Consider the following 24,748-nt stretch of genomic DNA (forward strand, 5'->3'; position numbering starts at 1 on the left):
GCAGTTACAGAGATAGATATAAAACAATAGAAAATAGATAAGACCCTGTTCGGTCTTCAGTTAATGAATGGTTACATACAATCTGCCATTGTGAGTAAAGGGGGATGAAGGATGGGGGGGGTTGATTTAGGAAAAGAACGGAGTGAGGTGGCAGCAGGAGGGATGGAGAGGAAAGTATCTTTTCTCCGTACTGACAAGGAGAAAACACGGTTTTATGTTTGTAACCCAAATCACATTTGCTCAATTTCCCAGAATCAATTATCTTTGTCATACTTTTTTCTCTAAACAGGAAGGGAAAACACATATTTTCTTAGTAATGGGATGAGAGATTCAAATATTTAGACATTGCACAAACTTTTTTTTTAGGTTTTTCTTTTCTTTTCATGGTACAGTTTTCTTTTTTAATAGTTGAGAAAATTGGAATACTAGAGTTCTTGTCCATCTGCAAGGGAACTGCTGTTTGCCTTGTTCTGTAATACTTTTTTTCATTGAATGTTTTTCACTAGACTTGCCCTCATTGGCTGTTATCAGTCTTGACCAATGAGAGGCAAGAACGCAGATCCAAGGTAACGTACACTTTCCCCCCAACACTAGGGGGCAAAAGTGGGACTCCAGCAAATTAATTACCAATTTCCATCAAATGTCTCGCATTTTTTGAGGGAAAGAAACCTGCGTTTCCCACTGTCGTTGAAAGTTGGTCATAGTATGTATGATTGGTGGGTGTGTGGGGGAGGGGGGGGGGGGGGAAATCGGTCTCACGTCAAAGTATCAATAGTCCATCAAATTTGTTATTTATCACCCAGTCCACTGATACACACGCATTCGGGTGAATTTCTCTTCTTATACTCTCAGTTAGGTCCATAGTTTTATTTTTCTCTGAAACTTCTATACATATATATATTTATTTAGAACAAAGTCAGTTTGTCTGCTGGAGGTTGGTTTCTGGTCTGTGTTTGATAGTAACGACGTGAGCTGGTTCCTCCGCATTAGTGGGCTCAGTAGGGGGAAATGCTGTGTGGAGCCCAGAAGAAAACACATGACGGATAGCCTATCTGTTGGAAAACTGAAAGACGACCCAGGGTTTTGGCCTCAGAAGTTGGTTTTGCAGCTAAAACGTAATAAGTAGCATCCGTTGGTTGGTTGGAGCTTTTGTTGTTCTCACACGCTAGTTAAACGTTATCAATCAGCATCATCATTTTTTTTCCTCCACAGAAATAGTCATCTCTTTTTTGTAAATTAATACTACATGCTTGAAACACAGCAGAATAATGTCGCATCAGCTCCTCGGGAACCACAGACATGGAGAGAAAGAGAGCGCACGAGTGAAAGAGAAGGGCGAGAGAGGACGAGAGGAGCGAGGTGATGTTTCAATACTTGGAGGAGGGAAGAAGGCAGACTTGACACCTAGTTTCTGTATATTGGCAGTCATTTTGTGTTATCATACTTGGCTAGCAGTGGGGTTTCAACTTCCAATACAAACCCATCTATTTAGATATTTACGATTGTTGACTGTTTAGACCCGCTACATAGCATCTGATACCAAACAATAGGCCTCTGCTCTAACACTGATGGTGGGTCTTCCTTCTCTGTGTCTCTCTGTAGCCCCATGCTTAACTCTGATTGTAGGCTATATACAACACAATACCCTTTCAAACGCTGCTGGATTAGCTGGCTCCATTGTAGCATGAGCTCTGGGTCTGGCGATTGGCACAAAATGATGTTGCATTGAGCGAGGTTTGGCAGCCATTTGTTGTAGCCAAGACTTTGTCTCTCTATGTTTAAAAAAAAAACAAGGTTATACGGCCATGTGAGAAAATACTATTACTGTAATGGAGAAAAATACCACACCTTTTTTGTAATAACTGTGGTTAAAAATGAGTATGTGTAGCTCTAATGAAATATGTTTCTTTGCCAATCTCATCTTCTATCTCTCTGCTTTAGGCTCTAAATGGGTTGAGAAGGAAAGCTATGAGGTCATTTTGTCAGTAAGGTTACCTCTATACTAAACAAAATAAAACTCTGCCAACAAAGATTTGACTCATTACTCTACAGTTGTCAGTTCATCTAGTGCCTCTCTCCTACCTATACCTTCAACTCTTCCCTCTCTCCTCCTCTCCGTCCCTCCCTCTCCCTGTGCGTCTCCTTTCGTCCTCTGTCTCTGGCTAGGCCGGTCTCAGACATAGTACTCCTTGTCTTTGTTCTTCTTGTTCTTGGTGGTTGTCTTGGCTGTGCCTGGCTGCTTCTCCTTCACCAGGGTGCCGTTGCTCTGCGTGGCCGAGTTACTGATGTAGTTACGGCTCTGGTCCACCTGGTAGGAGCCCTCGTCCCGGTTACGGTACTTGTACATGGCGTAGAGCAGGATGAGGATGCAGAGGGCGGCGGCCGCCACGATGCCCACCACCATGCCCGTGGTGCTGGTGGACTCCCTGATCACCTCTACCGCGCCGGGAGGCCCTCCTCTCTCCGGGGATGTGGGGTCTGGGGTGGGCACATGGGGGAAATTGGGAGGGTAGGTTACGCCCGGGGCATGGCGGTGGCGGTCAGGGTCGGAGGAGGGGTGGGTGGGCGGCAGCAGCACCTGATCCCGGGTGTTCATCTTGCCGGCAGGAATGTTGCTGCTGCTGCCGCCTGGCTTGTTGAGCCTGGGGCCTAGCTGGTCAGGGTTGGCCGTGGGGGTGGACGACAAGGGGGGGCGGTGGGAGTTGGGGGGCCGGTTGGAGAAGTGGCGGTCGCTGGGGTTCTGGACGCTGCCCTCGTTGGGGGGAGGGGGGAGGACCGTCCTATCGGTGACGAGGGGGGAGTTTTTGTAATAGTCCTCATCGTCCGACTCGGTCATCTCGCCCGAGCCGTAGGCGGACACCTCGATGGGTCCCGCCTCCTCGCAGTCCTCCTGATCCAGTGGGCAGGGGGGGCGGCCGTTGGGCAAGGGGAGGGATTCTTTGGTGGTTTCGAGGAAGGGGCGGTAGGTGGGGGGCGGGGGGATTACGGGGTAGCGGGTGGCGTAGGGGGGGTCTAGGGAGTCCACAGTTATAATGGGCAACACTAATTCACCTCCTAGGACAAGAAAGAGACAACGGAGGGAAGACGGCGTTAGTGAGAAACTGAGGGCACCTCCTCAGGACCAAAATAGAAAAGCAACAACAGTTCAAATGAAAACACCAACACCATTATTAGAACATCACTAAAAGCTAACATGAGGTTAGTTCTAAAGCTAGTTTAGTTAGTCTCTAGTCTTCTATTTAAAGAGTTAAGTTGACTAAACAGATGTACAATACATTGTATAAGATAATAATAAATATTCTGCTATTCCTGATATCTCCCTGACGCTAGACTGGACATGACTACACAGATATGTTAAAGTACATGTTTAATAGACTAAACAACATATCAACATCTACTAGATACAAGTTATCCTTCTCTATCTGCCTGTCTATGCTGTTCTATTTCTACGCTAGCTTTCAGTTTTTCTTTGGGTTAAATAAGATAGCAAACCACGGAGTTCAGGTCACTTACATCAACAAATTGGCCGCATGATTTTTGCATGAAAAAAAAATTACAAAAAGAAAGCTGTGTAAGATTGTTCTCGGATAAACAACTTCCCCCCCCATTTCTTTTTTAGTTTATTTTATTTTTTTGTGTGAAAAATAAAATAATTATCTGAATAATTCATTGTGTTTTTCAGTTTTCATGAAGAATGGTTCAAATCCCATTCTGCCTGGGGGCATGGTGATCTGTATTCAAACCCTGAAGACCAGCTGGGGGAAACTGATTCCCCTAGTTTCTACCCTGAAACACAGTCTACAGATCTGGTCCCAACACCCATATCCTCCCACTAGATATGCTAAAACATGGGACATGAAGAAATCCTATTCACTTGACACAGTTAACAATTTGTCAGATCTTTCTGTCTTACCCGGATCTCTATGCCTTCATATTCAGTCTTAGAGGGGAATTGAATGTAAACAAATTGCAAACGGCTTTTTTGTCCTTTGTAATATAATCACACCCACAGTTAATAAAACATTTTAGGGTGTTACACATCAGTACATTGCTTTGAAGTTAAGTCAGGACAAAAGTCATTAAGTCAAACACAGGAGTGCCAATAACATAATAGGAAAGTGTTAGCAGTACATAGCACAACATAAATAACAAGTTACATTCCTTCTTCGAAAAACAATTTGCTACCCTCTGCCGCATGCCGTAATCTTGTTAGGGTCACAATCCCAGAGACAATTAGCAAAAATGTTACGGGGCAATTTGAAAGGTTATGACATTTCTCTTTATGGACATTGATAATGTGAGCCACAGAAATGTCCATAACATGAATCATGCATAGTCTTAACGCTGGGCCTTTCTTGAGTTGATGAGGTGAATGAATGTATCTAAACAGAATAGGGGTTGGATAAAGCGAGTGCGTGTGGAGGGAGGAACCTAGAAATGTGTACCGAGGGTATTTTGGGGTGTATTCGTCACCCCCAGGCCAACATATCACACCAGCGCTCAAGCCCCCACAAGCCACATTTTTCCTGACAACCCCACAATTAGTAGGACAAGGGACTTTCAGAAGGGTTATAGAGCAACCTTGACACAAAACCTGTCAAAAGATTATCAACAACGATACACAGCGCACTAAAACAGGCCTTGAAAGGGAGTAAAAACATGAATGCTGAGAAAGAGAAAAGTTAGTCAGTAATTCAACCTTATAGGATCCAGCCCATTCCCAACTCCTACAACTCCTACCGCACAGCCAAAATGGCCGCCGTGTTACCCTGGCAACATAAAGGTGCCTACTTTTATGTGTGTATCTCTGTGTCTGAAGGTTAAGATACACCTTTGAAGAAAGTGGTGGCATATTTGAGGAAAATAGAAAAATTCACAGAGAAAATGAATGAACCATTAGCCCAAATAAGATAGCACTATAGATTATAAAATGACTTGTATTACATATTCTGTAAACTTGTCAGATTCTGAGATCTTTCAAACATTTCTTACTTTCCCTTCTTCTGGACTCCAGAGATAGTTAGCTTCTTCTCTGAGTGTCTAGATAAGATGGAGGTGCAGATTCACTACATATACAAAAGTATGTGGACACCCTTTCAAATTAGTGGATTCGGCTATTTCAGCCATACCCGTTGTTGACAGGTGTATAAAATCGAGCACACAGCGATGCAATCTCCATAGACAAACATTGGCAATAGAATGCCCTTACTGAAGAGCTCAGTGATTTTCAACATGACACCATCATAGGATGCCACGTTTTCAACAAGTCAGTTCGCCAAATTTCTGCACTCTAGAGCTGCCCCAGGCAACTGTAACCGCTGTTATTGTGAAGCGTCTAGGAGCAACAACAGCTCAGGCACGAAGTGGTAGGCCACACAAGCTCACAGAACGGGACAGCCGAGTGCTGAAGCGCGTAGTGGGTAAAAATTGTCCTCGGTTGCAACAGTTACTACTGAGTTCCAAAATTAAATGGGTTTGGCCGAGCAGCTACACACAATGACAACCGTTGGCTGGAGTGGTGCAAAGCTAGCCGCCATTGGACTCTGGAGCAGTGGAAACGCTTTCTCTGGTGTAATGTATCACGCTTCACCACTTGGCAGTCCGATGGACGAATCTGGGTTTGGCGGATGCCAGGGAAACGCTACCTGCCCAAACGCATATTGCCAAATGTAAAGTTTGGTGGAGGAGGAATAATGGTCTGGGGCTGTTTTTCATGGTTACGGCTAGGCCCCGTAGTTCCAGTGAAGGGAATTCTTAATGCTTCAGTATACAATGACATTATAGACCATTCTGTGCTTCCAGCTTTGTGGCAACAGTTTGGGGAAGGCCCTTTCCTGTTTCAGCATGACAATGCTCTCGTGCACAAAGCGAGGTCCATACAGAAATGGTTTGTCGAGATCGGTGTGGAAGAACTTGACTGGCCAGCACAGAGCCCTGACCTCAACCCCATCAAACACCTTTGGGATGAATTGGAACGCCGACTGCAAGCCAGGCCTAATTGCCATACATCATTGCCCGACCTCACTAATGCTCTTGTGGCTGAATGGAAGCAAGTCCCCGCAGCAATGTTCCGACATCTAGTGGAAAGCCTTCCCAGAAGAGTGGAGGCTGTTGTAGTAGCATAGGGGGGACCAACTCTATATTAATACCCAGGATTTTGGAATGAGATGTTTGTCCACATACTTTTGGTCGTGTATCTTTACCCCGCCAACTGTCTGTCTGACAGAAATGGTGCCAACGCGATGCCTCGCTGTCCCCCTGCCTCTCTGTAGGCCGACTGTCCCTCACTGCGTTCCGCTACTGCGTGGCCCAGTTATAGGTGTTTGACACTGAAAGAGTGTTGTGAGAAAACCTAAAGCAGCTATGCATCTGCTGGAGCTGCTCATTGTGTCTACAGAATGAATATATAGTTAAAGGAATTGTTCAAGAGTCTTTGTACACCTGCTTCTAATGTGAATCCAAGACTTCCTTCGAAAGTACAGTCATTTATTACTGTTCACATTCTTCTCAAATATGTTGCAGGCCTTCGGGCCTAATTATCATAAACGAGTTTGCAAAAGCATTTTGAGAGGACCACCCCTGCAAACGATACCACCACTCTCTACTGGCCACAGAATTCGCAGCTTTAGCGTGGGTGCCATAAGCTTTGTCATTGGTGCCATGATAGGAGAAGTTACTGTTAACCACAGGATGGAGAAGATAATGGGTTCTCAACCCTCAAACACAGACGTCTACATGTACAGCTGCACCTGACTCGCTCATCTCTTCACTGAGTGTTTCTTTGTCTGGACACAGTCCTGTCAACACCTGATATACTTCCCCTTCCCATGACTGTGCCCTGTAACGGCATATGCAGCTTCTGATTGGTCAGTTCGCACCCATAGGTTGGCCACACAGACTCGCCATTGGCCGTATGATGAATTAGCTGGTGTGAATGGACTTGTTCAAACAGGCTTCAAATGCTTCGGTCATCGTCACAATGAGAACTGCCAAGAACCCATAGAGAACCCATAGAGAACCCATAACACTGCCCTTCGTTTGGAAAATTGAAAATCCACTTTACTCACTCCATTGTGAAATGATTTGACCTGTTGAGAGAGTCTGAGCTTTTCCACTAGTTAGGCTAGCCTGCTGTGGTCACTTGCCTGTGTGGGTCACCCTCTCCGCAGCACTAGAGGAATACTCACCTTTTTAAAAACCGAACCAAAACTCAAAAGGGGTGTGTATTTTCCCTAATAAGCAAGCAGATCGTTAAAGATTGATACTGATGTAAACACTGGGACTTAGTTATTCTGCCTATCACGTTGGCTCGTCCTGAACAAACACTGGGACTTAGTTATTCTGCCTATCACGTTGGCTCGTCCTGAACAAACACTGGGACTTAGTTATTCTGCCTATCACGTTGGCTCGTCCTGAACAAACACTGGGACTTAGTTATTCTGCCTATCACGTTGGCTCGTCCTGAACAAATACTGGGACTTAGTTATTCTGCCTATCACGTTGGCTCGTCCTGAACAAACACTGGGACTTAGTTATTCTGCCTATCACGTTGGCTTATTCTGAACAAACACTGGGACTTAGTTATTCTGCCTATCACGTTGGCTCGTCCTGAACAAACACTGGGACTTAGTTATTCTGCCTATCACGTTGGCTCGTCCTGAACAAACACTGGGACTTAGTTATTCTGCCTATCACGTTGGCTCGTCCTGAACAAACACTGGGACTTAGTTATTCTGCCTATCACGTTGGCTCGTCCTGAACAAACACTGGGACTTAGTTATTCTGCCTATCACGTTGGCTCGTCCTGAACAAACACTGGGACTTAGTTATTCTGCCTATCATGTTGGCTCGTCCTGAACAAACACTGGGACTTAGTTATTCTGCCTATCACGTTGGCTTATTCTGAACAAACACTGGGACTTAGTTATTCTGCCTATCACGTTGGCTCGTCCTGAACAAACACTGGGACTTAGTTATTCTGCCTATCACGTTGGCTCGTCCTGAACAAACACTGGGACTTAGGCAGAATAACTATCACGTTGGCTTATTCTGAACAAACACTGGGACTTAGTTATTCTGCCTATCACGTTGGCTCGTCCTGAGCCACTTGAAATTTTAACAGTCGAACGACTGACTGTTCAGAGTTTGTACATTGCATAGAAACAGCTTCTACTACGTTGTGGATGGAATCGAGATTAGAATTTTCTAGTCTCTGTCTAACCTAATGCATTCTCCATCTCTGCAGTGGTCTGCTATACTGGGTAATAATCCATTTCATGAAGACTACATCCTTGATTTAGTTAAGAAGTTCTTTGTCTGGACCTAGTTTGCATTCAATAGCGAAAAGCACACCATTTCCTTGCACATAGACAGTGAATAATTTAACACACAGTCCACACATGCCGTCCTACGTCCTGAGGGAGGGTAATGTATTCTGACGTTGATTGATGAAACTACGTTCACCCCGTCTGATTGATTACGGATTGCTCCTTTCCACGATGCTTTCTGCAAGGCACTTCTGGATGGGGTCCATGAATTCTCCCTGGTTTTGGCTTGGTCGGCAGCCTAGTGTTTCTACCTCAGCGTGATGCAAATTAGAGAGTCTTGAGGCCCTGACAAACTCTGCTTGATCCTGGGCTGAGTCAATGTATGAAATATCAACCTATTTACCTCTGTTTGATCCTGGGCTGAGTCAACGCATGAAATATCAACCTATTTACCTCTGTTTGATCCTGGGCTGAGTCAACGCATGAAATATCAACCTATTTACCTCTGTTTGATCCTGGGATGAGTCAACGTATGAAATATCAACCTATTTACCTCTGTTTGATCCTGGGCTGAGTCAACGCATGAAATATCAACCTATTTACCTCTGTTTGATCCTGGGATGAGTCAACGTATGAAATATCAACCTATTTACCTCTGTTTGATCCTGGGATGAGTCAACGTATGAAATATCAACCTATTTACCTCTGTTTGATCCTGGGATGAGTCAACGTATGAAATATCAACCTATTTACCTCTGTTTGATCCTGGGATGAGTCAACGTATGAAATATCAACCTATTTACCTCTGTTTGATCCTGGGATGAGTCAACGTATGAAATATCAACCTATTTACCTCTGTTTGATCCTGGGATGAGTCAACGTATGAAATATCAACCTATTTACCTCTTTGATTTTCCCTCATTTCTCTCCATCTTGTCTTCTTCGTCCCCTCTCGCTCTCTCTCCATCACTGTCAGTCTTCTCACCTCTTTACTGAAATATTTTTGTATTTTAGCTTAAAATCCACAACAGTATTTAATCTCATTAAGGACTGAGGGAGTAAGAAAAAGTGACATTAATCTGCCAAACACCTTGTTTACACCTTTCCACAGTTTTTATGTGATTTTTGGAACATTAATTCATTTTGATTTTGATAGCTAGTTGATATTCTGCCTCAGTGAGCATGTTGGGTTTGATGTACCTCATAAGACAGACAATATACTATATATTGATGCACAGAAAATGCCTCAAATATAGTCTATTGACACATGGAAATATATATGTAGTGTCAACCAGCATAAGTGTGTACATTCCTCTGAAAATCTGAATTCAGACACTGTATAATACACGTGCAAGAAGAAATGAAATATTTGATTATAACTAATGAGGTAACTTTTCAATTATATTCTTTTGTCTTGCCCATTCACCCTATGAATGGCAAACATACACAATCCATGTCTCAATTGTCTCGAGGCTTAAAACTCCTTCTTTAACCTGTCTCCTCCCCATCATCTACACTGACTGAAGTGGATTTAACAGGAGACATCAATAAGAGATCATAGCTTTCAACTGGATTCACCCGGTCAGTCTATGTGTGCACTCAGTATATATCAACATCACCATACAGATACCCACTGTTCTCAATGGATCAGTTTGACCAACGTTATTTCTGACCCACCATTTGTTCTTTAAAGCTGCAGTATATAACATTTTGGGAACCTGACCAAATTCACATAGAAATGTGTGTTATAGATCTGCCATTCTCATTGAAAGCAAGTCTAAGAAGCGGTATGTCTGTTCCATGTGCATTATTTCTATGCTTCCCTTTTCTAAGTTTCATTTTTGCATATTTTACTTTCGGTTTTGTACACCAGCTTCAAACAGCTGGAAATACAATATTTTTGGTTATGGAAAACATATTTCACATCTGCTTAGATGATACAATGATTATCTACACTATACTTGCTTGCTTAGTCACATAAACTGAAATTAGGTGAACTATTCGAATTTTTGCAACCAGGAAATTGCACCGCGATTTCTGCATAGTGCACCTTTAAAGGGAAGTGAACCTTCCATCTCACTGACGTGGAGCTCTGTGACAGCACTGTCACCTGCCCTCTCATGAGACATTACTGTAGTGTACATGTGTGGGAGAGAGAGAGAGGTAGAGAGAGAGAGAGAGAGAGATAGAGGGAGAGTGAAAGAGAGAGGTAGAAAGAGGTAGAGGTAGAGAGAGAGGTAGAGAGAGAAGTAAAGAGACAGAGGGAGAGAGCGAGAGGGAGAGAGGGGTAGATAGATTGTTAGCAGGCTAAAGGGCGGCAGGTAGCCTAGTGGTTAGGGCCAGTAACCGAAAGGTTGCTAGATTGAATCTGTCAATCTGCCCCTGAACAAGGCAGTTCGTAGGCTGTCATTGTAAATAAGAATTTGTTCTTAACTGATTTGCCTAGTAAAATAAAGAGAGAAGACTGGAACTATCTGTATCTCTTTGTGTGACTGTGTGCGTGAGTCCTCCAAAGCTGATGCTGTGGTGTAGATAGCAGGGCTTTGTTAAAGGGAGCCCTGCTATGTATTCTTCCTATTCTGTCTTGGGCTCATTAAAAGTGAACGAAACCAAATCCAGGCTCGGTTGGATGATGTAATTACAGCAAGTCTAACGAGGCCAAATATTAATTAGCCCGGTGGGAGAGGCAGGCAGGGCAGATAGAAAACTCAGACGTTACGCAGGGAGGGATCCAACATCTCTTTCTCTCTTTCTCTGTCGCTCCCTCTCTCGTCGGAGAGCAAGGAGACGTGACGCACATCTCAACGCCAATCACTCCTCCAAGATGTGCCTTTCCACCCCTCTCTCTCGCTCTCTCTCACTGTCTTTCTGTGGCCGCTTCATTCTTTCATGATCGGTCTCACTCTCTCCCTCTCTGTCGCCTGTTCCCCTTATTTAACTTTGTATGTGTGTTTTGATATATATATATATGTGTGTGTGTGTGTGTGTGTGTGTGTGTGTGTGTGTGTGTGTGTGTGTGTGTGTGTGTGTGTGCGTGTGCGTGTGTGTGTGTGTGTTTCTTTCCCTTTGGACTCCACTGAAAAGCCTTCAGAGAGTTACAATGCCCTTGCAGCCGGTTCATATGAGGGGTAGATCTCCCCAGTCATTGGCTCATATGAGAGGTAGATCTCCCCAGTCATTGGCTCATTTGAGAGGTAGATCTCCCCAGTCATTGGCTCACATCAGATAATGCTAGGTCTCTCACAGGGGTTTTGTTTTCAAGGAGGGATTCAGGCTGTTGCCACCCCCCTCTACCACGACTGTGATATGTGGTTGTCTCACCTAGCTATCTTAAGATGCACTCACTGTAAGTCGCTCTGGATAAGAGCATCTGCTAAATGACTAAAATGGAAAGGTTTACAGAACATAATGTGTGTGTGTGTGTGTGTGGAGGATAAATGTGTGTGTGATGTTTTGTCTCTCAGGGAAGGCCAGACTGAGTAGAAACTTTCCCCGACAATAGTGTGAGAGACAGCCTAGTGTCTATCAGGAGCTGTGTGGTACCGCTCTGTCTTCTGGACAGCTACCGAAAAACTATCGTTTCTCATTCTGATAACACCTCTATTTCGGCTTCCACCACCTACAGTTAAACCACGCAGAGAATTGATCTAGTGTGGAATATTTCGGCTTAGTGTAGATCAGTGTTACCTAGTAAGCACAGTGATTCCCATAATCTCCACCCACTTAATTAAGGTGTAATACGATTTTCATGTGGTTTTTAACAACACCTTAACATCGATTTAATAAAAATTGTCAAACGTAATGTAATCTTTGCTGAGTTCTATTCCACATCAAATGAAAACAAGATTTAAAAAAAACGGAACTTTAACTAAATATTTCATAAAGGTTATTTCTAGACCTCCTAGGTTGCTGTAGGGAAAGCATTTGATTTGAGTCTTCACTGGAGAACACAAACATGCCCAGTGGAACCTAGCTCTGGCAGTTTTAGCATTATGATGCATGTAAGAGTTCTTGGCAGTTCCCAGGCAACCGGCCAGCGCACAGGCAACCAGCCAGTGTCCTGAAACCACGGTAAAATCTATCAACATCCTGCCCTTTTCACACCCCCGTGTCAGAAGTTCGTTTGACCTTTCTGTTCACGTCGACATTGCTCAGCTCCGAGTCCACTCAGCCGCCACTGTGAGGCGGGCGGTCGAGAGGAGTTCAATGTTGAACCTGTCCGGCCCCAATTCGATCGGAGAGACTGATTGGTGCAGCTCGTCTAACACCTGCAGCTACCCAATTAGGATGCTAGGTTACCTTGCAGATGGCTCGGGAGACTTTGGAGCTGTCACTGTGCCACTTTGAGATCTTAGCCAATGAGAAGCCAGGGTGGGTGCACATCTGGCCAATCAGAGCTGCATATGAGATGTCATGGGGTCACAGTAGTAGAAAAAAGTGGGTTAGGGGAGCTAGCTGTTTCTGTTCTTGTGGGTCTCTGCTGGGCTGATGGACCCCCTGTAGTGGACACAGAACCCCCAGAGTGGACTCACCATTTCCAGGCTCACACTCCTCCAAGTCCTCGTCATCGCTGGGACACTCAGCAGACGCTACCAATATGTCATCCGTGTTCTGGAACAGAGAGGGAGGGAGAGAAAGAGAGAGAGGGGAGGGAGAGGGTGTGAGAGTGGGTTCTATTTCTGGGGCAAACAGGAGTTTTCTCCTGTCAATGGGACCTGACTAGGATCAACTCTGGTTGTAGGATGTAACTAGAGCCCAAAGTTTACACATCTCCATTTTGAGTTCACCACACTCCATATAATACAACCCAGTGATAATACATTGTTGATGTCCATTAAGCCCAGAGCCACAGCACACTACATTATCACAGTGGAAGTTAGGTTAATAGCGGCCATAATAAAAAGCCCATTCAGAACTCTGTCGCTCGTGTGCTCTCACACCACTGTACTGCCTGGCAGAATACCTTATCTATTCTCCTAAACCCCCAGGCTCAAGTTTAATATTCAAGACAAGCTCAAGCCTGAAGGAATACAGGGGGGAGGGATGAGGGCTCTTTATCATGAGCAGCACAATTGATTTGAGCACAGTGATTTGTTCACTGTGTCTGTACACAGAGTTCTCCTGTATGTATCCATAGCCAGGATGGATTTACTTATTCATCAAATGGTGGGTGTGTGTGTGTGTGTGTGTGTGTGTGTGTGTGTGTGTGTGTGTGTGTGTCCACCTGGACTTAATGAGCCCATGGTAAAATCTGCACCAGACACGCTCTTCCATTTCATTTACCATCTCCTAAATGGGCAGGGCTCCCTTTGATAACAAATATCTAATGATGTTGTAGCCTAGAGTGGATTTCTAACGTTGTGCTTTCAAAGTATTGGTCTTTAAATGTATATTTGATGAGTATTTTCTCTGTCTGGATATAGAACGTCGTTAATGAGAGGGGGAAACAGTAGATGAATACAGATATGAAGGATCAGGTGGTGTCTGAACCCTTGTTACGTTACATTTTAGGAATGCAGCTTGTTTAATGAGAGGGGGAAACAGTAGATGAATACAGATATGAAGGATCAGGTGGTGTTTGAACCCTTGTTACGTTACATTTTAGGAATGCAGCTTGTTTAATGAGAGGGGGAAACAGTAGATGAATACAGATATAAAGGATCAGGTGGTGTCTGAACCCTTGTTAAGTTACATTTTAGGAATGCAGCTTGAAAAAAACCTATTCATATCTGAAAATATCGGCACTACAATAGAATTGGTATTTATTTATTTAGGATAGTCCTCTCGGTAACACTTGCCACTGTTTTCGAGTCTAGCACATTATTCCGGGCACTGAAGACATGGATGTCAATTAAGGCAGCCCCCCGCACCTTCCTGATTCAGAGGGTTTGGGTTAAATGCGGAAGACACATTTCAGTTGAAGGTATTCAGTTGGACAACTGACTAGGTATCCCACTTCCCCTGTCCCTTATTAGACGCTGTATGTATGTTATCAAGGAGTTGTCTCAATGCCTCCCCCTGGAGTTAGGAATGCAGACATTCACTTCCTTCATCTGGACACCTGGACGACCTGCGCAAGCTGCACTGTTGACGTCTTGCTGCAATACTTTTCATTCATCCAGATCAGTGTTAACCAAATCTCTTCACGGGCCAGTTCCATTTATTTAGTCTATTCCAGTACCAGCACACCTCATTAATTAGGGCTCCCGAGGGTGCAGCGGTCTAAGGCACTGCATCTTGGTGCTAGAGGCGTCACTACAGACCCTGGTTTGATTCCAGGCTGTATCACAACCGGCCATGGTTTGGAGTCCTATAAGGTGTTGCACAATTGGCCCCAGTGTCGTCCGGGTTAGGTTTTGGCCGGCGTAGGCCGTCATTGTCAACAAGAATTTGTTCTTAAGTGACTTGCCTAGTTAAATAAAGGTAAAATAAAATAAACAAATGAATTCAACTAGTAACTAATCATCAAGCTTTTGATGAGTTGAATCAGGATTTCTACATGTAGTACTGGAATATACATGTACCATGGTAGTGTAATGGCTGGTGGTACTCAGAGTAGGGTAAAGTTGCTCCTAGACGCTGATCTTGGGTCAGTTGAGCATTTCCACCAATAATGGTTAGGGTTAAGATTGGGGAGGGGAATATGATCCTAGATTTCTACCAAGGGGAAACTTCAGGAGAAGAGATGACTCCCCCCATTCTGTACCATGTAGTCTGCTATCTGTGCAAATCAAAACCAGCAAAAGTGACGGTATTATTTAAAACATCAAATAATTATTTGTCATGATCAAAGCATCTCAATCAGAATAGCTGAACTTTTTTTTTTCTTCTCTGCCTTGGAGAAATCTGGGTCAGTTCCCCTGTGTCCCGTCCCCCTATCCCGTTTCGATGGTGTTGGTGTAGCATCACTTCGAGCAGAAGGGGGGCTCCTGGCTCGTTAAAGCAGTCCTGCGACATTAGCTTGCGCCCCCAGTTGAGGCTGTACAGTACTTATAGATCCATTACCAGGTTTGGTCTAGCGCAAAACACATGACAGCCTCCATAAGCTGGCCTATTAACTGCACAGACGACAGTGTGTGTGTGTGTGTGTGTGTGTCTGTGTGTTGGGGACGCAATGCTAGTTAACTGATAAATGCATGGGTCATGTGAACAGGGCTGAGAGGAGCGCCCCATCAGATCGCTGGCACAGGAAATGGAACTAAGAAGATCAACAGGATCTGACGGGCAGACATCTTAGCTGTTGAATGTAGCGTATGATCTCTGCACTTCTTCAGCTGTAAAGCGATGGGCCATTTCAGCCATAGTTGTAATGTTTGATATGGGATTTGGGGGTGACATGTTGGCTTTTCCTTTGTCTTTGTCATCGTTGTCTTTCCACTCCCCCAAAACTGAAATACTCATGTTCTGTCTCTTCCTGTCCTCTCTTCCCCATACTGCCATCCCTCTCTCTGTCTCCTCTATCTCCATCTATCTATTCGTTTGCCTCCGTCTGCTACACTCTACCTCCCCTCCGTCCCTTCATCTCTGTCTTTGTCTCATCTCTCTCTCCTTGTCCACCAGCGGGAGAGCAAGGCGAGCTCGCCGGGCCGTGAAAACAACACATCAGCTATTAGTGTAGCAAAAGGAAGATATACCAGGAAAAGCAGGGTATTGACAGAGCCATCCGTTAGAGTGGTGAAAGCTGGGTTAGACCAACAAAGCATCCGTACTAATGCACACGGCTGAATTCCACCAATTTGTTTTGGGACAATGGACTAATGAAATAAATACCAAAAGATCGTTTTTGGGTGGACTTTTCCATTAAGGCTTAGATCATAGAATTTGTAATTATGGTACTTGGTTGAGTAACTTGTTCGTAATGGCCGTTGCTTTCGTAATAACATGTTATTTAGGGTTATCTTCTGTAGGTACAATGCAATATAGCAAAGCCATTAACATTTTTGAGAAATGCGGGAAAAGGACTTATTAGCTCTAATAACACACTGAAGGTAGGATCTGAGGGTGTGTTATGACTTTGTGCCGTGCATAAACGTCAAGCCATAAACATTATGCTCATTAACGATAGAAAACAACTGTGCCTCCGAGTACCAGGATGCATACAGACATGAATCATTGATCTCATGTTTACTAGGCTCTGAGAGTAGCTAAACAGCACACCATCATGTCTCCTGCATAACCATAGCAAAGAGGTCATCAGATATAACATACGGTGTGTCCTAAATGACACCCTATCTCCTATATAGTGCACTACTATTGACCAAGGCCCATAGGGAATAAGCTACCATTTGCGAGGCACCCATAGTGTGTAATATGGCTCTACAGAGGTCCCTAAACTTCATTCCTAACAGTAGTGCCAGTTGCGTCATACTGTACATCATTGACTTTGGAAGGACCGACTATCTGCATTGATAACTGTGCAGAACCCCTACCATTGAATTATACATTACTTTGGAAGGATGGCGAAGCTAGCAGCATTGATCTTTATACTGTCTACAATGTGTGATCTCCTCTCTCCTCACAACCGATAGATAGAGTACATGGACAGTCCGCGACTGCTTTTTTAACACCATGTAGAGATAATTAAGCGACTGCTTTGATAACACCATGTGGAGATAATTAAGCGACTGCTTTGATAACACCCTAGAGATAACAAAGCGACTGCTTTGATAACACCATGTAGAGATAATGAAGCGACTGCTTTGATAACACCATGTAGAGATAATGAAGCGACTGCTTTGATAACACCATAGAGATAACGAAGCGACTGCTTTGATAACACCATGTAGAGATAATGAAGCGACTGCTTTGATAACACCATAGAGATAACGAAGCGACTGCTTTGATAACACCATATAGAGATAATGAAGCGACTGCTTTGATAACACCATGCAGAGATAATGAAGCGACTGCTTTGATAAAATGTAGAGATAATGAAGTGACTGCTTTGATAAAATGTAGAGATAATGAAGTGACTGCTTTGATAACACCATGTAGAGATAATGAAGCGACTGCTTTGCTAACAGCATATAAAGATAATGAAGCGACTGCTTTGCTAACAGCATATAAAGATAATTAAGTGACTGCTTTGCTAACACCATATAAAGATAATTAAGTGACTGCTTTGCTAACACCATATTAAGATAATCAAGTGACTGCTTTGCTAACACCATATTAAGATAATTAAGTGACTGCTTTGCTAACACCATATTAAGATAATTAAGTGACTGCTTTGCTAACAGCATATAAAGATAATTAAGTGACTGCTTTGCTAACACCAGATTAAGATAATTAAGTGACTGCTTTGCTAACAGCATATAAAGATAATTAAGTGACTGCTTTGCTAACACCATATAAAGATAATTAAGTGACTGCTTTGCTAACAGCATATAAAGATAATTAAGTGACTGCTTTGCTAACAGCATATAAAGATAATTAAGTGACTGCTTTGCTAACACCATATTAAGATAATTAAGTGCATTTCCCCCCATTTATTAAATTTAGTCAAGCTGAAGTCAAAGGATTGTGGCTCTAGCTACGCAGTGCGATCAGGGATGGACAATGATGGTGCAATAGCTCACATTGAATTAGATGGGACTTGATTGGTGTTTGCAGTGTGTTAACCAGCGATATGAGACACCCACCCCTCTCTAGTCTACCCCTACACACCCTCTCATCCCCCTGGCACGATCAGTCTCTCTCAAGCAGCCTATCTCTCTCTCTCTCGTTTCTCTTCTCTCCGAGAAGCTTTTAGTTCCACACAGTAATTAGCACTGTGTTATCAGCTCAGGAGAGAGAAAGAGAGAGAGAGAGAGAGAGAGAGAAGGGAGAAAGAAAGAGGGGGAGTTAGGGAGTTGGTATGAGAGCAGTGTTCTTCGGCAGAGAACGCTTAATCATGGTAGACTGGCATGCTGAGAGCTTTGTGTGATTGAGCTTAGGTAAGCTTGAGGACAACAGGGTTGGGTAAATTACCATTACTCCCAACCCTGGAGAACAAGGAGGGTGGTAATGAACAACTTGTTGGAGACAAACCCAATGTTAATTGGTACTTTTTCATATTTGCAACGCAACACAGCGCAAGTTTGTTGAAATGTTAGGAACAGCCCCAGCTTGCGTAAGAACTGAGCCTTACCTAATCCATCCGTACATAATTGGGTATTCTGTAACGCTTGAAACATGGAACAAAGTAAACAAACGGATAGACAAAAACAACATCCTTTTCACGCCCCTGTCCATCCCGTGTCAGAATTTTGTTTACTTGATGTATTGACTTTGAGTGATTGAGACTGCCTGGAATGGCAGATGTCCGGGGTTTGCACTTTAGGGACTAATCCATTTGTTCAGTTGTGTCAGGCTAGCTCAATCAATATAGCTAAACTATTTGGAAGAAAACCATTTGAGCTCTAAAACCAATCACTCCACTAAATTCCCATGTCTCTCTAGGTCCCTGGAGCCTAATAATATTCCAATGCTATGACACCCACTGCTGCTGCATAGCTGCATTTACATTACATTTACAGTATAATGTATGCGGCTTGCGGGCTAATTAATAGATGGTAGGGGCGCTGAAATGGGGGGAAGCGATTTCCTCTCCTGGAGGACATGGGGCCTGCTATTACAGATTATTATGGACTGCGTGCGGACTGGGAGGCATGGTGACTACATGGGGACTGGGAGGCATGGTGACTACATGGGGACTGGGAGGCATGGTGACTACATGGGGACTGGGAGGCATGGTGATTACATGGGGACTGGGAGGCATGGTGACTACATGGGGACTGGGAGGCATGGCGATTACATGGGGACTGGGAGGCATGGCGACTACATGGGGACTGGGAGGCATGGTGACTACATGGGGACTGGGAGGCATGGCGACTACATGGGGACTGGGAGGCATGGCGACTACATGGGGACTGGGAGGCATGGTGACTACATGGGGACTGGGAGGCATGGCGACTACATGGGGACTGGGAGGCATGGTGACTACATGGGGACTGGGAGGCATGGCGACTACATGGGGACTGGGTGGCATGGCGACTACATGGGGACTGGTAGGCATGGCGACTACATGGGGACTGGGAGGCATGGCGACTACATGGGGACTGGGAGGCATGGTGACTACATGGGGACTGGGAGGCATGGCAACTACATGGGGACTGGGTGGAATGGCGACTACATGGGGAATGGGTGGCATGGCGATTACACGGGGACTGGGTGGCATGGCGACTACACGGGGACTGGGAGGCATGGCGACTACACGGGGACTGGGTGGCATGGCGAATACACAGGGAATGGGAGGCATGGCGACTACACAGGGACTGGGAGGCATGGCGACTACACAGGGACTGGGTGGCATGGCGACTACATGGGGACTGGGAGGCATGGCGACTACACAGGGACTGGGTGGCATGGCGAATACACGGGGAATGGGAGGCATGGCGACTACATGGGGACTGGGAGGCATGGCAACTACATGGGGACTGGGAGGCATGGCGACTACATGGGGACTGGGTGGCATGGCGACTACATGGGGACTGGGAGGCATGGCGACTACATGGGGACTGGGTGGCATGGCGACTACATGGGGACTGGGTGTGACTGTATGTCTACTGTAGGTGGTGCATTAGTTCTGTCCCCTATTCTTCCCTAGCTGCCACTGAGGAGTGAGGGATCCAGTCCAGATTAGTCCTGCAAAATCATAGCCTTCAGACAGACAGACAGACAGACAGACAAACACACACACACAGAATAAAAACATGTTTAGAGGGTTTGCCACTAGTGTCTGGCTACGTGTGATTGGTAGGTCTGGATGGGTATGATTGGTAGGTCTGGATGGGTGTGATTGTTAGGTCTGGATGGGTGTGATTGGTAGGTCTGGATAGGTGTGATTGGTAGGTCTGGATGGGTGTGATTGGTAGGTCTGGATGGGTGTGATTGGTAGGTCTGGATGGGTATGTTTGGTAGGTCTGGATGGGTGTGATTGGTAGGTCTGGATGGGTATGATTGGTAGGTCTGGATGGGTGTGATTGGTAGGTCTGGATAGGTGTGATTGGTAGGTCTGGATGGGTGTGATTGGTAGGTCTGGATGGGTGTGATTGGTAGGTCTGGATAGGTGTGATTGGTAGGTCTGGATAGGTGTGATTGGTAGGTCTGGATGGGTGTGATTGGTAGGTCTGGATGGGTGTGATTGGTAGGTCTGGATAGGTGTGATTGGTAGGTCTTGATGGGTGTGATTGGTAGGTCTGGATGGGTGTGATTGATAGGTCTGGATGGGTTTGATTCATATTGCCCCTAACAATGTGTTTAGGCTTCGATCAATGATATTGCTTTGGAAGGACTCAAGACTCAGTCTGCATTGCTAGGGTACACTAGACTGTGAAATTTATATGGAGTTCATTTGAAGTTCAAGTGTGATTTTGTAGAGAAGGATAAACTTCATGAAACATTAATGACCCCTATTATCTCATACCACTACTAAGTCATCTACCACTGTGGTTAGAAAGTTGTCCTTATGGGCACAGCTCTAGGATCAGATTATCCTTCCCAAACCCCATCATCTCAAAGGAAAAACTCAAAACTGCTTTTTGATTACTTTCTTGGACCCCGGCAGGGAAACTTCATCCCCTTTCCTCCTACTCAGCCCAGGCCAGTCTAAAGTCTACATCCAGCCTACTCTACCCTACCCTAACCCAACCCACCCTACCCCATCCTAACCCACCCTAGTCCCCATCCACTAACCTGTGTGACACTGTCTCTCATGGTGGGTGAGCGCTGCTTGCGGGTGGTGGTGGTAGCCATCGTGGTGGTTGTCTCCATGATGGTGGTGGACATGTCGGCCAGCGGCGTGGTGCTGGTGGTGTCTGTGGTGAGCACCGAGGGCACGTCGCCCACCAGCCGCAGGTTGCCCTGGGCCTGCACGTTGGGGTCGCCCTCGGCCGCCAGTTTGAGCACCTGCAGCCCGTTGTAGTAGAGGCCCGAGATCTGGCCCTGGAAGTGACGGGCCTTGTCGCCGCCACCACCACCGATCTTGATGAACGCCTGGCTGTTGAAGATGGTCAACTGTCGACCTGGTGGAGGGAGAGCAGAGAAAGGGGGGAGAGAGAGAGAGAGAGAGGGAAGAGAAAAGTGGTAGATAAAAAGGGGTAGAGAGGTGGGCAGAGAAACAAAAAGAGACAGACAGAAGAGAAAGAACAAAGCAGAAAGAGGAAAGGAAAGCGACGAGGAAGACACCATCAGTCTCTGTCTCTCCGTATGCTGACCAATTCCCCACACTCACACATACACAGACACAGAGTAATGAAACAACGGGGGACAGTATCCATCACATGAGGGGGATTTCCCCTGGTAACACGTTAGGGAGATTGGAACCTTGCCTGAGCCGTTCTGCTGCAGGTGGCGGCCATTACGGCTCGACTCTGGCACACGCAGGCCGCTCAGTTTCATAGCAGAGCCTGAAGAATGTGGAAACTGGCAGAGTAATAGATTGCAGGCTGTAGTAGTGGTCTGACCCTGAGGCAGGGGGCTGGGTGGAGATGCATCTCATTCCCCACAGAGGTGGAATACATTGCAGGCGGTGCTAGCCAGTGTCATTGACCCCACCTCACCTGAGACACACAAATGATGAAGTGCCTCGGAGAAAAAAATAAAAAAACATCCCATCCCAGAGAACGGAGACGGACGAGCCGTTTAGCCAAAATAAACCCTTTTGATGGAAATGGTTTTCATGTTTAATTCAACGGCGCTCTCTCTTCTCGTCCTCCAGTCATTACTATGCATCTGGATTGGACGGATGAGGGCTCGTCCCATTTGCATGATCCAATACTAATGTGTTACCAGGGGGGGGGGTGACTTGTTTTCATTTATTCTCCTCTTTTTCTTTGCTGATGTCAGTTCTTTTTTATTTCCCCTCTGCTTCCCTCACACTCATTTTCTCAGTGGATGGGGTGTCATACTGGGCCAATCAGGTTGCATATCAGAAGTGATGACACTTGACCTCATTCATGGGCTTCCCGGGGGGTGTGGAGGGTGGAGGGAGGGGTGAGAGAGGATTACTGTTGGATATTTATTTGTAGGAAGTGGGTTAAAATGTAACTTGATGAGGTAATTACGGCAGAGAGAGAAAAGAGAAGAGTAGAAACCAAGAGAGGCCTGTCTTAATGGATTAATCAATCCCTGTTGAGAGAGAGAGAGGGGAAGGAGTGTGCATGCGTGTCTAATGCGTGCACAATATGTATAGTAATAATTGACATTAGGAAGATGAGATTATTTTGACATTTCTACATTATAAACTCCTAGAGGACAGACTTCAAGCCTTTAGAGGACAGAAATCCCAAATAGCTTCCATTCCATTTCAATTAGCATTACTTTTTTATTATCCTAATGGGGTAACATTATTGTGTGTGTGTGTGTGTGTGTGTGTGTGTGTCAGCAATAAAGCCTCCAGAGAGACAGTCCATTACACATGTCATGCCATCATTAGATGTGATGACTAGGTCCTCCATGCCTGCCATACAGTATGTTGACAGAATATAGCTCCCTCTCACTTTATTATCTCTGTAAAGATGCAGTTTAACATGTTCTGTTGGGAAAGGAGGGGGAGGGGAGAAGAAGGGGAGAAGGAGGGGAATGGGAGAAGGAGGGGGAATGGAGAAGGAGGGTGAGGGAGAGAAGGAGGGTGAGAGAGAGAAGGAGAGGGAAGGGAAAATGAGGGGCAGAAGGAGAATGAGGGGAGGGGATAAGGAGGGGAGGGGAGAAGGAGAGGGAGAGGAGAAGGAGATTGGATTGAGGATGGACAATAGGAACACACATCCATGTAGTAGGTGCACACACACACACACACACACACTCACACACACACACACACACACACACACACACACACACACACACACACACACACACACACACACACACACACACACACACACACACACACACACACACACACACACACACACACACACACACACACACACACAGGAGTTTTACCATGGTCAGGTCATGTGGTCAGGAAATACTGCTGTCTCAAATTAGTTCAGATATCAACTAGCGGATATCTGGAATCTCCAGTAGCTATGAGGAAGCTAGTGAATACAGTACCCTGCTGAGTCTTAGCCAGTAAGAAGGAAATGCGTAGGCTGAGAAAAGTAAACTAAAACAATATTTTTAAACATTATTCAACACTTGAGAGGTCCTTGGGGGATCCTTGAAGATGTTTTATTTTCTCCTCTACACCAGTCAGAGGAATAGATGCCCTCAGGAAGAAAGTGGAGGGAATCAGTGTTTATTTGTGAGACTGTCCGATGGAAAGGAGACTTTAACAGGGGCTGATGAAGTTATTGTTTCAGGGCCTGCCGGGTTAAATTGAAACTGACGTGTCACTTCAGAGCCAATTTGGCCTGGGAGGGTTTAGAGGAAGGGAGAGGAGAGAGGAGAGAGGTGAAGGTCTGGGCACAACTGGCAATCAGACTGCTTAATATGACACAACCAGGTGTGTGCGTGTGTGCATGACCGCTTGCATAATAACATGCGTGAGCTGTCTGAGACGTGTCATCAAGGTGACCTTTACCTGTACGTGTGATAGGTAGCCATTTGGAACAGAAGGTTGTTTCCTCTGCGTGTGTGTGAGGGTGTGTGTGTGAGGGTGTGTGAGTGTGTGTGTGATCTAACGGTGGACAGGGCTGGGCTGCATTAATGAGAGTTCATTGTACCAATTTGAGTGTTGGATCAGGTGTCAGCTCCCTGGTCTCCTCTCTCTCTGGGCCCTTATGATGATGGGCACATAATGGCCCTAGGGCCCGGGGCCCAGGCTCCAAAGGCTGGGAAGGGAGGTGACAGCCACTAGCTGGTCCTCATTAAAGCAGACATTCAGGACGATACACACTACTGCCTAAATAACTTCAGCCCTGCTGATTCTAGAGTGATGGACGTCCTTCAGCCCTGCTGATTCTAGAGTGATGGACGTCCTTCAGCCCTGCTGATTCTAGAGTGATGGACGTCCTTCAGCCCTGCTGATTCTAGAGTGATGGACGTCCTTCAGCCCTGCTGATTCTAGAGTGATGGACGTCCTTCAGCCCTGCTGATTCTAGAGTGATGGACGTCCTTCAGCCCTGCCGATTCTAGAGTGATGGACGTCCTTCAGCCCTGCTGATTCTAGAGTGATGGACGTCCTTCAACCCTGCCGATTCTAGAGTGATAGACGTCCTTCAGCCCTGCCGACTCTAGAGTGATGGACGTCCTTCAGCCCTGCTGATTCTAGAGTGATGGACGTCCTTCAGCCCTGCTGATTCTAGAGTGATGGACGTCCTTCAGCCCTGCTGATTCTAGAGTGATGGACGTCCTTCAGCCCTGCTGATTCTAGAGTGATGGACGTCCTTCAGCCCTGCTGATTCTAGAGTGATGGACGTCCTTCAGCCCTGCTGATTCTAGAGTGATGGACGTCCTTCAGCCCTGCTGACTCTAGAGTGATGGACGTCCTTCAGCCC

At 45.5% G+C, this 24,748-nt stretch overlaps 1 protein-coding gene across 1 annotated transcript in view; it reads right to left on the bottom strand.

The window, feature by feature from the left end:
* Positions 1–1,508: 1,508 nt before the first annotated feature.
* The window catches only part of LOC139379056 (neurexin-2-like), a 929,896-nt gene continuing 906,656 nt past the window's right edge, over positions 1,509–24,748 (bottom strand). Inside the window, exons 20-22 of the mRNA XM_071121799.1 lie at positions 21,003–21,331; positions 12,800–12,878; positions 1,509–3,054 (exon numbers count right to left, since the gene is read on the bottom strand). Of these exons, the coding sequence (XP_070977900.1) occupies positions 2,174–3,054; positions 12,800–12,878; positions 21,003–21,331 (1,289 nt within the window). The 3' untranslated portion in view covers positions 1,509–2,173. The remainder of the gene's footprint in view (positions 3,055–12,799; positions 12,879–21,002; positions 21,332–24,748) is intronic.

This window comes from Oncorhynchus clarkii, chromosome 21, assembly GCF_045791955.1.
Source record: "Oncorhynchus clarkii lewisi isolate Uvic-CL-2024 chromosome 21, UVic_Ocla_1.0, whole genome shotgun sequence".
Taxonomy (NCBI): domain Eukaryota; kingdom Metazoa; phylum Chordata; class Actinopteri; order Salmoniformes; family Salmonidae; genus Oncorhynchus; species Oncorhynchus clarkii.